The following is a 12,611-nucleotide window of genomic DNA, read 5'->3' on the forward strand; positions in this document are numbered from 1 at the left end:
GGGTTCTGGCGAAGGCTTTCTTCATGGTTGCAGTCTGCCGATTTCTTGCTGTACCCCATGTTGCAGAAGGGCAAGGGGGTTCTCTGAGGTCTCTTTATAAGGACACTAATCTCATTCATGAGGATATTTTGGGGGAACACAAACATTCAGTCCATTGTATTACACTAAGCCTGTACCTGCTTCAGGGGCTTAGCACTTTCTGTTCTTGCTGTCTGGAATATTCTACCTCTAGATCTTTACATCACTTCATTCTCTTCCTGGAATGTCTTATTGACCACCTTATCTAAAACATGCCCCATGCCCTCATTCTACTTAATTTTTCGTATGTTAAACTTTTCTTTATTTGTTTGCTTGTCATCTCTACTCCTTAGAATGTAAGCTCTGCAAAAGCAGGATATTGTCTCACTTACCACAATATCCCCAGCCCCTAGAACAGTGACATGTGCAAGGTGCTCAATGAATATTTGTCCAATAAACAAATGACTTTTTGATTTAATTATGGGCCTTGACTGCGATATAAAGATCTTTGAAGATCCTTCGTGATAAAACAAGGTACTCATTTAGAGCAAAACTGTATTTAAAAATTAATGAAAATTACATTGAATATAGTACTTCTTCAAACTCTTTTAAACTTATGTGTACATGCGCTGCATGTGTGTATGTATTTTTTTTTCTCCCTTTGGTGGGGTATTCTAGGGGAACATATCTGGATAATTCTTGATGGTCCAGTAGATGCCATCTGGATTGAAAATCTGAATTCTGTTTTGGATGATAACAAAACTCTAACCCTTGCCAATGGTGATCGGATTCCCATGGCTCCAAACTGCAAGATTGTTTTTGAGCCTCATAACATTGACAATGCTTCTCCTGCCACCGTCTCAAGAAATGGAATGGTTTTCATGAGCTCTTCTATCCTTGATTGGAGTCCTATTCTTGAGGTATAATTGAATCCTTCTTTTGTATAATTAAAAAGGAAAACAGACCCGTTAGCATTCTTTTAGTGTGTGTGCCAATTTTTCTGCAGATGGCAGTGTTATTGCATTTTTATGCTAATGTTTATGGAAGATACCTTGAATGCACTGGGACATTCAAACGCTGATTGCTCCTAACATGTTTCTTCATTACTCTTCTAATCACTTTTGAACTGGGATTTCCAGCCTCTGGGTTGTAGAGTAATTGCCAGGCCTGTATGAACCAACAGTCTTGCCAAACTGTGTCTGAGGATGGAATAAGTAAAATTTAATTTGATCACTTTGGGGATTCATGATATTTTTGAAAGGTACACACTCACATAAAGTTTAGGAGGACCATCTTAGAACATTAACTTGAAGTCATTTTATTAAAATTGCATAAAAGGAATTTTTATGAGATTCATTAGTTATAACATTAGTTCTAAGTTTGAACTTGGCAATAATATTTCAGATAACATCTCATCAATTCATAATCAGGTGTATTATTTTATTACCAGCAATATGCCCTAGAATATATTGATCAGAATTATAAATAATGCCTTGCAAACTTAGATATTTTGCTATATAAATATTATAATGTAAAGCAGAATGTTTATTAGATAAGCCACATGAAAAATCTTGTTTTACATAGTTGGTTGTATTATTTTCATCACCTAAGTTTTTTGAAGATGATTTTGATTGAAAACATTTGAATTCCTAATTTAAATAAAGTAGATGTTTATTTCACATTATATCATTACATCTTAAAACTTTTATTTCTATATGGTTATATCCTAACTTTTTACTAATGTCTTTCCATAATTTACTCAACTCTGTTACAAAAGGCTTTAGATTTGGTATGAAGCTGTGAAGAAGAAGGGAATCATACAGCAAAATGATGTTGACATATAGTTGAATGTGTCACAAAAAATAGTTGTAAAGGTTTCAGATTTCACAATTAACTTAAGGAGAAGAAAAGCAGAGGGTTGCAGCCCTGTCTTTGCAAAAGTAATCACTAATGACAATTCTTTAAAATATAGATGGTTGGGTTATACTTCAATCTTACCAAATTAGAATCTCTGGGAGGCAACTCAGGATTGTTCTCTTTTTTTTTCTTTTAAGTGCCACAACATTTTTTTTCCCACCTAGCCAGGCTTGGAAACCACAGGTACAGCAAAGTACAAGTGAAAATGTATATATGTGATTTTTCCGAAATAGTTCAATTTCGAAAAGATTTTTGAAAAGTACTTTTATACAACTAGCTAAGGAATACTAGCTAATGCATGAGTTTGATATTTATAAAATAAGCTTTTGCTATAGTCTGTCCATACTGACTGAATAAGACCTTTACGTTAATGCTACACTCACCTCATAATATCCTATATGTTTTAAATAATGCATTTTCTTTTTGGGGAATTGTTAGGAAGAGCAAGACTCATGAAGAATCAGATTGGAAATGTTTAGAACAGGAAAGCCAGCTCTGAGAGTTGTTAGAGGGCAAAGCAATTGAAAAGTTGTGTTGCTGGCAGTCTGTCAGCTTCAGGGAGCTAAGCCGGTTACCTGCCCTGGTGAATGTCGTCTTTCGGTTCCATCAACTCAAAAGTGCTGTGTTGTGTTTTTGTCGAGGTAGAATCATGGTAAATTCATGAACTAATGAATAACATTTTATTGCTTCTGTTCAGAGTCTCTAATTGTTTCTTGAAATATTGAGGTGAAGAATGAGCTGATCTCTTGACCTTAAGAGAACTTGCCTCATCTTAAGGAAACACTGTGTGTTAAGTGGTATTTTGTTATGAATGAGGTGCAGATTCTTAATACTAGGTTTCCCAAATGACTAAATTCTCCATTTTCATGAATATCCTTGATATTTTTCTACATCATTTATTAATTAAATTAGAAGAAATAAAAAGAAACAACTAATTGTAGTAAATCTTTGTTTTCTATTAAAAAAATCTGGGGGCCAGGCACAGTGGCTCATGCCTGTCATCCCAGCACTTTGGGAGGCCAACGCAGGCAGATTGCTTGAGGCAAGGAGTTTGAGACTAGCCTGGGCAATATGGCAAAACCTGTCTCGACAAAAATTACAAAAATTAGCTGGATGTAGTGGCATGCACCTGTGGTCCCAGCTACTTGGGGGGCTGAGGCTAGAGGATCACCTGAGCCTGGGAGGCGGAGGTTGTAGTGAACCGAGATCATGCCACTGTACTCCCGCCTGAGTGATAGAGTAAGATCCTGTCTCAAAAAAAGAAAAAAAATCTGGGTATGGATTTCCTTTGTTCATCTTTTATTCTTTACTTTCCCCGCTGAGTTATTTCCGTAGATGTGCCTTGTCATTTTCTCCCAGCATATTTTAATCAAGAATTGAAGACTATTTCTCCATCTATGAGCATATACATAGTATAGTAGTTGAACATGTGGGCCCAGGCTTTCTGGGCTGAATTCTGCCCTTGCCACCTGCTTGCAGTGGGCTCCTAAGCAGGCTACCTACACTTCCTGGGCCTCTGGTTCCTCATGTGTAAAAGGAGGATAATAACAGTTCTTACCTTGTAGGGTTGTTTTGAAGATTAAATGAATTAATACGCGGAGGAGTTTGTAACAAAGCCTGGAACATCGTGTGTGGTATAATCATTAAATATTATCATTACTAACAGATACTTTTAAAATTTTTGTTCCCAAATGACCATTTTCCTAGTGTGCTAGTAAGTTTCATGAATACACTTATCTGTGACCTGACAGGGTTTTCTTAAGAAACGCTCGCCTCAAGAAGCAGAAATTCTTCGTCAGCTGTACACCGAGTCTTTCCCGGACTTGTATCGCTTCTGTGTCCAGAACTTAGAATACAAGATGGAGGTGCTGGAGGCCTTTGTCATCACGCAGAGCATTAACATGCTCCAAGGCCTGATTCCTCTCAAGGTAAACTGCTCAACTTTCTAGAGAAGGTCTCTCTTATCAACTTAGCCATGCTGCGCAGGGAGTACTGTATTTTCTCTTTTATTAATGTAGCCATGCTGTGCAGAGTACTATGTTTGAAACTAGATTTGGTTAGAGCTCTTGGGGAGGGGGAATATTTCAAACATGGATCCCGCATATTTTGGTATTTTGTCATACCCCTTTAACAAAAAATAAAGCTAACCATAGATTTGGAATTTAGTTGCAGGTTAACAAAGTCATGCAACAGGTATCCCAAAATTATTATTGTGTGTGTTGTAATTTTTGATTTTTGTGGGTGCATAGTAGGTATGTATATTTATGGGTTGCATGAGATGTTTTGATACCAGTATGCAATGTGTAATAACCATATCAAGGTGAATGGGGTATCTGTCACCTCATTCTTCATTTTCTTTGTGTTATGAACATTACAATTGTACTCCCTCAGTTACTCTAAAGTGCACAACGAATTATTGCTGACTGCAGTCAAGTCACTCTGTATTTTTGTACCCATTAATCATCCCCACTTCCTCCCCACTCCCTACTCCCCTTCCTAGCCTCTGGTAACCATCCTTCTACTCCATCTCCATGACTTCAATTGTTTTAATTTTTAGCTCCCACAAATGCTTGAGAATATACCAAGTTTGTCTTTCTGTGCCTGGCTTATTTCGCTTAACATGATAACCTCCAGTTCCATTCATGTTGTTCAAATGACAGGCTCTCTTTCTTTTTTTGTGGCTGAATAGTGCTCCCTTGTGTATATGTACCACTTTTCTTTATCCATTCATCTGTTGATGGACACTTAGGTTGTCTCCAACTTGGCTGTGGTGAACAGTGCTGCGATAAACTCTGTTTTTTTAAAAAAATTATTTTTATTTTATTATTATTATTATTATTATTATTTTGGAGACGGAGTCTCGCTCCGTTGCCCAGGCTGGAGTGCAGTGGCGCGATCTCGGCTCACTGCAAGCTCCGCCTCCCGGGTTCACGCCATTCTCCTGCCTCAGCCTCCCGAGTAGCTGGGACTACAGGCGCTGCCACGTCGCCCAGCTAGTTTTTTGTGTTTTTTAGTAGAGACGTTGTTTCACCGTGTTAGCCAGGATGGTCTCGATCTCCTGACCTCGTGATCCGCCCACCTCGGCCTCCCAAAGTGCTGGGATTACAGGCTTGAGCCACCGCACCCGGCCAACCCTGTTATTTTTAAAGGCAGTTTGGTATTTCCAGAGATCAGTTCTTCATTTGTTCTCCAGTTTTATTCATCCTTTCCCTTGTTCTTGGAGAAAAACTAGTGTCTTGTTTCTATGTTTACTGTTTTCATTGAAACCCTAGAGCAATGTTTGGGTTTGAGAATCAAGTAATTGAAAAAAAAGTGTCTTTCCTTCTCAGGAGCAAGGCGGGGAGGTGAGCCGGGCGCACCTGGGGCGGCTGTTCGTGTTCGCGCTGCTGTGGAGCGCGGGGGCGGCGCTGGAGCTGGACGGCCGGCGCCGCCTGGAGCTCTGGCTGCGCGCGCGGCCGGCGGGGACGCTGGAGCTGCCGCCGCCCGCGGGCCCCGGGGACACCGCCTTCGACTACTACGTGGCGCCCGACGGTGAGGACACCTGCCCGTCCAGACGGAACCCATGGGGGCTGTTCTTTCCTACATGGCCAATATTTACACAGTATATATATTTTTTCTAAATGAGATGTATCATTCTTGGCTGTAAGATATGAAAACGTTCGTGTGTGGAGAAAGTGGCAGTGGTTTCTGTTTAAAAAATCTGTTTTTCAAATGCACGTTTTCTTCCTGTTAAATATATTGTGCACTAAACTTTCAATGAATTAAGAAACATTTAAAAAACCAAATCAGATCCATTTCTGTCGTTCATTCAATAGAATCAGCAATGTATATAAAAGTTACAAAGTTTAAAGTATATTTTTGCCAAATACGTGGGTATATAGATACCCACAGCTGTATATCTTTATCTCTGTTTGGATATATACTTTAAGGTTATAATATATATATTCTAAGGTTATAAATATATAAAGTTCATTTATACAAAAAATGAAGTACCTATATATGGGTATATAATAATGTATTAAATATTTAATATACATACGCATAGGCCTAGGATCTTTTGCCTAATGAAAAGTGTGTGAGATTCGACATTCGAAAGTGATTAATGATTTTAGATTCACACTACTCTCACTGTGTTCTGTATTTTTATACATCATGCTATTGAAAACTAATATATTTTTTTAAAAATTCTGAAATACTTCCTAGTATTTCCTAGGTTTACACCTTGAAATTGTTCCTTGGGACATTTTGACTCAGTTAACACATACTTGTATACTTAGATCGCTAATTTTAATGATCTTTATTTTATGGGGAGAATTTGGAAGGTGACCTCATAAGATGTCAAGGATGTCTGCTCATTACAGTTCGGACTTGAATTATTACTATGGAGATGGAAATGTCTTCTGTTCATCTCAGGTACATGGACGCACTGGAACACGCGTACCCAGGAATACCTGTATCCGTCCGATACCACCCCAGAGTATGGCTCTATTCTGGTGCCAAATGTTGACAATGTGAGGACTGACTTTCTAATTCAAACCATGGCTAAACAGGGCAAGGTATGACTTTTAATTTAATGAACAGTAGCATATTTTAAAGGAAGACATGAAACATCCTGCATTTATTATAAAATGTTTTATGTTGCAGTTTTGAATCCATGAAAATGTTACCTTATCTCCTATTCTTTTATTCTCACTGAAATATGAGTTGAATCGTTCTAATTCATAAGTAAGTAATTATTTCTTACGTATGAGTTGACAGTAAATTTTGACTTGCTTTTCCCCAAAGGATTCCTTCTGCTTTGATCACTGAGCTAGTTTGCTAGGGCTGTTGTAACAAAATAGCACAGCCTGGGTGGCCTAAACAACAGCAGTTTCTTTTCTCTCTGTTCTGGAAGCTGAAAGTCCAGGATGAAGGTGTCGGCAGGCTTGCGTTCTTCAGAGGTCTCTCTCCTTGGCTTGTAAATGGCTGCCTTTTCACTGTGTCTTCCCATGGTGTTTCTTTGTGTATACAAATTTCCTCTTCTTTTTTTTTTTTTTTGAGATGGAGTCTCTGTCACCCAGGCTAGAGTGCAATGGTGTAATCTCGGCTCACTGCTACCTCTGCCTCTTGGGTTCAAGTGATTCTCCTGCCTCAGCCTCCCGAGTAGCTGGGATTATAGGTGCCCACCACCATACCTGGCTAATTTGTGTATTTTTAGTACAGACGGGATTTCACCATGTTGGCCAGGCTGGTCTCGAACTTCTGACCTCAGATGATCTGCCTGCCTCAGCCTCCCAAAGTGCTGGGATTACAGGTGTGAGCCACCATGCCTGGCCACAAATTTCCTCTTCTTATAAGGACACCAGTTAGAGTGGGCTAGGGCTCACTCCAACAGCTTTATTTTACCTTCGTCACCTCTTTAAAGACCTTATTTCCAAACAGAATCACATTTTAAGATACTAGGGGTTGAGGATTCAGCATATGAATTTTGGGGGGACAAATTCAGCCCATCACACTCATTTATTTCATTTCTTGTTTTTTCTTTTTCAATTCCCACTATTTTAGGCTGTACTATTAATTGGTGAACAAGGAACAGCCAAAACAGTCATAATTAAAGGATTTATGTCCAGATATGATCCTGAATGTCACATGATCAAGAGTCTGAATTTTTCCTCTGCAACCACCCCACTGATGTTCCAGGTACTGGCTCTTTGGTATGGCTCAGTAAGCCCAAGTTTGTGACAAACTTTGGAGGATACTCTGTTTAATCTGAATTTCATCTGAACTTTCATAGCCATGATAAATCACCCACTTATGTTTTTCATTCTTTCAGTTATTCAACTGCAATAGTTTCCCTAGTTAGATTATAACATCTTAAATTATGGAAGCATTAAAAGGTTATATAAGGTGCTATATGCCTCAATGCAGTTTAAAATATCTATGTAGAAAATATTGTGAACATGCACAATCCAAAACTGAAAGAAAATCATTTATTCCCCACCTAAACCTACTTCCTCTCTCTAGAGTCTGCTTGCCTGAAGATGTTCCTAATACTCTTTGAGGCTAGGTACTTTGCAATCATCTTTAATGCATCCATCTTGCTCAGGTCTCAAAGGCTGTTACAGTACCAAAAGAAATGTATTTCACATCTGTTTCCTTATCTTCATGCTCCTTGTTTACCTCTAGGTAATCCACTTCTGCATGATTGCATACCAGGGTATTGGCATGGAAGAATCCCCAGCTATGATTGGTTCAAGTTGAATTCTCTTTCAGTCTAGCTCTTATACCTTCCAATCCCCATTTTCTAAAATGCCACTTTAATCTTGTTGTTCCATGACTTAACATTCCACCCTGGCTCCCATCCTCAGTTGCAACAAGCTATAAAATCTTAGACCCTTAGATACGAAATATTTTACTCTATGTATCACAGAAGTGTGAGAGAAAGAAAAACCCCTCAAGTTTGCATTGTTTATTTTTTTTCCCAATGAAACCACCAGGAATGACCTAGGTTTGCAGTGGCTTAAATGGTTCTTTTTCTCCTGGTCCTAAATTGTACAAGACCTTATTGAAACTGAGGAGGAAATCCTAAATGTCAGTACATGCTTCAGTGATTTGCAAATGATCTCTCATATTTTTATTAGGACATTAATATATTACCAGATACATGTCATAAATTGCAAATGGAAGGGAAATTTTTAGGGGAACACAAATCCAAAGAACTTTGCTTTTAATGAACTTTGTTGTTCTTTAGTTGTTGGAATGAGAATATCAGAGCAATGAAACTTGTTGAAGGCATGGCTGAATCACGACATTTTATCACTTAATTCAATTGGTGACAGTGGAGTGCCAATACACTAAGGCCATTGATTAAACTTCTAAATAAGACTGTCAACTTCATTCTACTCTTCTGGAGGAGACGAGATTTTCAGTATGGGCTGTTCTTCTGTCAAATAAATGCCATTCATATCTGGGTGGGCAGATCTGGATGGAGGTCAACCCCAAATTGCAGTGACTCAGCAGTGGCATTTTTGTGTTTGGGAAATGACACATTAAATTACCCTAGGTTGGCAAGATGCTAACATTATATGTGTTCCTTTAATACCGCTTTACAATTAAAGAGCTTTCGTTAGTTTTACCTTAGGAGGACATTCTCTTTAAAGGTTATAATTATAACGTTATTTGAGGGTAAAGGTTTTTAAAAAATGAGATCAGAGTGTGATATTTTTTCGTTATGTGGGGTGATTTTCTAATGATCCACACTTCATGAGACTGTATTAACTCTTTAGGCCTACAGTGTAATTGTGACAGTAACTACGGCAGAGCTAACGCAGATTTCAGAAGTTAAGGGCCAAGTCCCACAAGACTGCCCTCACTCAGTCACCAGCCACAAGCTTGGGGTTCTCAAAAGACCCATACCTCTGACCAAGTGGCTACAAATTAGGCCATTCCCTCAGCCCTCTCAGTTTCCATAATTCACTAGAATGACTTACAGAACTCAGAGAAGTGCTGTGATTATTATTACAGCTTTCTTACAAAGATACAAAGAAGTATCAGTCAAAAGAAAAGATACAGAGGGCAAGGTTTGGGAGGGTCCCAAATGCAAACCTTCCCTGTCCTCAGAATGTGCTGCTTTCCAGGTATATCATGTATATTACCAACCTGGACATTCACTTGAGCCGTGGTGTCCTGGGTTTTTATTGGGGTTTTATTACATAGGCATACTTGATCACATCATTGGCCATAGGACAGGACTCAGATCTTTTTATTTGTTTTGAAACAGAGCCTCGCTCTGTCGCTAGGCTGTAGCACAGTGGCACGATCTTGGCTCACTGCAACCTCCACCTCCAGGGTTCAAGTGATTCTTCTGCCTCAGCCTCCTGAGTAACTGGGACTACAGGTGTGGGCCACCACACCCCGCTAATTTTTGTATTTTTGGTAGAGATGGGGTTTCACCATGATGGCCAGGATGGTCTAGATCTCTTGGCCTTGTGATCCGCCTGCCTCAGCCTCCCAAAGTACTGGGATTACAGGCATGAACCACTGTGCTCAGCCAAGATCTTTAAGACTGAACTCAAATCTCCATCAGCTCCCCTCCCAGGTCAGCTGATATCATGTGACTTAAAACCTCAACCTTTGGGTATATACCCAGTAATGGGATGGCTGGGTCATATGGTACATCTAGTTCTAGATCCTTGAGGAATCACCATACTGTTTTCCATAATGGTTGAACTAGTTTACAATCCCACCATGCTGCTATAAAGACACATGCACACGTATGTTTATTGCGGCACTATTCACAATAGCAAAGACTTGGAATCAACCCAAATGTCTATCAGTGACAGATTGGATTAAGAAAATGTGGCACATATACACCATGGAATACTATGCAGCCATAAAAAAGGATGAGTTTGTGTCCTTTGTAGGGACATGGATGCAGTTGGAAACCATCATTCTTAGCAAACTATCACAAGAACAGAAAACCAAACACCGCATGTTCTCACTCATAGGTGGGAACTGAACAATGAGATCACTTGGACTCAGGAAGGGGAACATCACACACCGGGGCCTATCATGGGGAGGGGGGAGGGGAGAGGGATTGCATTGGGATTTATACCTGATGTAAACGACGAGGTGATGGGTGCAGCACACCAACATGGCACAAGTATACATATGTAACAAACCTGCACGTTATGCACATGTACCCTACAACTTAAAGTATAATAATAATAAATAAATTAAAAAAAAAAAAAAACCTCAACCTTCTCATCACATGGTTGGTAATGAGTGGTTGGCATGAGTGGTATGAGGGGCCCATGTGAATAACAGAGTTCTTTCTATCAGGACATTTCCAGGAACAAAGGCCAGCCCAATCTTTTATTATACAGCAAGGCCTTGTCACTGCATTTTCATTACCAACTCTGTGACATCTCTGCCAGATATTAAAGATCTGTGGTTTCTGTCTCCTTAACGTGAAATATTTACTCATTTCCTGGAAAAAGCCATATGTTATCTAGAACACCTGTTGTATGCTATACAAATTCATAAACCATATAATAAATTTCTAGAAGTGGTACCATATTCAAATATAATAAATAGAAGAAGAATAAAGTATTCTTTAGGCTCCCATTATCTGATACACAAGGCTTTAGCCTGATTCCCCACTGTTCTTCAGTGTTAAGGTGGAGTTAACACGTCACTGTTTCTTTTTTCTGTTCAGAAGCATCACAGGATCATCCACTCTGTTTAGTGCCAGAGACTGTTTTGACTGTTGAGCATCAGGGCTTTCTATTAAGCAAGACTCATTAGTTTCAGACAGCTTTCAATTAGCCAAACTGTTGTAATTAACTTTCTCACTGTAATTTTCAGTCATTCATGCTAAACAGGGCTGATGGAGCAGAGCGTTTGTCTCTGCATCTCCCATGTATCTGGATCCCAACCAAACTGAAATCGTAGATGAGAAAATAGATACTGTCCATTTCTCAGCTGTTACCATGATGGCACACTGTCCAATGAAGGGCACGTGTCTGTTCCTGACAGGTTGTTTGCATCATGATGTAACTTTCACATCTTTCATCAGTAGAAGGACTATTTGTCACTTTTTGCCTGGGACAATCCAGGTTATTTTCATTGTCTCAGATTAATAATTAATAGCATCCTTTGCCACTATCAAAAGTATCTGGTTTGGACAAAAATTATACAGTCATCCCATTTTTTGGCTAAGGGAATTTAGTCAGTTTCTTAAGAAAGATTCCTCATTTTTTCCCCCAAACTAATATTGTTTTAATTTTTTTATTTTTGAAAATAATTCATACATAGAAGTAGAAATTTAAGCAATACAAAAAGGTGAAAAGAAGACAGCAAAAATTACTTAAGATAAATTCTGAAAAGATTTCTAAAAATAATTATAAAGTGTTTTGAATATAGCCACCATCTTACAAATGGTTGCGTAGCAATAGGTTTTATTTTTTAAAAAATAAGACTCCTAGAGCCTGGATGGAAATTCCATAGTGTTTTTTTTAGACCCAGAACCACTTTTCCAAATGATATCTTGTACAGTAGATTAATCTATAAAATAAGTAAACATGGATTTGCTTTGGTGGAATTGGAGCTGGGGTCCTGGAGCTCATTCCTGCCTCATCTTTTCTTCCTGCAAGGGATCCGTGTGGTTGCAGAAAATCCTTTTGGTTCCTCAGAACACAGTTTGAAGACTAGTTTCCTAAGAGATAATATGTGAAAGTATATTTGTATCATAAAGCTCTCTTAAAATATCAGGTTTTACTGTTAAGACTGAGGTACTCAGGTGGAAGGAGATTCAAGCATTGTCTGAATTCACTTAGTTGGTGGCAGAACCGAAGCTGGAAACCAGGGTCCATGGGCTGTGCTGTGCTGTGCACCCACGTGCTTCCTTCCAATGGCCTTCCTTTATCTATATTAATATCTAAAGGGCTGGTTTATCACTTAGTGCGCTTGTTTTATTTTTAGCTTCCAGCTATGCATTATTGTATTTTCTTGTGATTTTTGACGTATTTTACTTTTTACAATGTACTGTTGAGCATTTTAAACTTTCCTAATGTAAGACTATTTTCGTTTGGTCTTAGTGAATTACAATAAAATGGGAAGATGTTATTAGGCAGTAGATTTCTTAATAAAGACTGTAACTCTCCATTTTTATGTTTTAGCTAATAGCACATATATGA

At 38.7% G+C, this 12,611-nt stretch overlaps 1 protein-coding gene across 1 annotated transcript in view; it reads left to right on the forward strand.

Annotated features, from left to right (window-relative positions):
* LOC105492325 (dynein axonemal heavy chain 5) overlaps positions 1-12,611 on the forward strand; it is a 257,015-nt gene that overhangs the window by 130,889 nt on the left and 113,515 nt on the right. The window contains exons 43-47 of the mRNA XM_011759339.3: positions 697-938; positions 3,687-3,863; positions 5,265-5,466; positions 6,349-6,491; positions 7,480-7,614. Of these exons, the coding sequence (XP_011757641.2) occupies positions 697-938; positions 3,687-3,863; positions 5,265-5,466; positions 6,349-6,491; positions 7,480-7,614 (899 nt within the window). The remainder of the gene's footprint in view (positions 1-696; positions 939-3,686; positions 3,864-5,264; positions 5,467-6,348; positions 6,492-7,479; positions 7,615-12,611) is intronic.

This window comes from Macaca nemestrina, chromosome 6 (assembly GCF_043159975.1).
Source record: "Macaca nemestrina isolate mMacNem1 chromosome 6, mMacNem.hap1, whole genome shotgun sequence".
Lineage (NCBI taxonomy): Eukaryota > Metazoa > Chordata > Mammalia > Primates > Cercopithecidae > Macaca > Macaca nemestrina.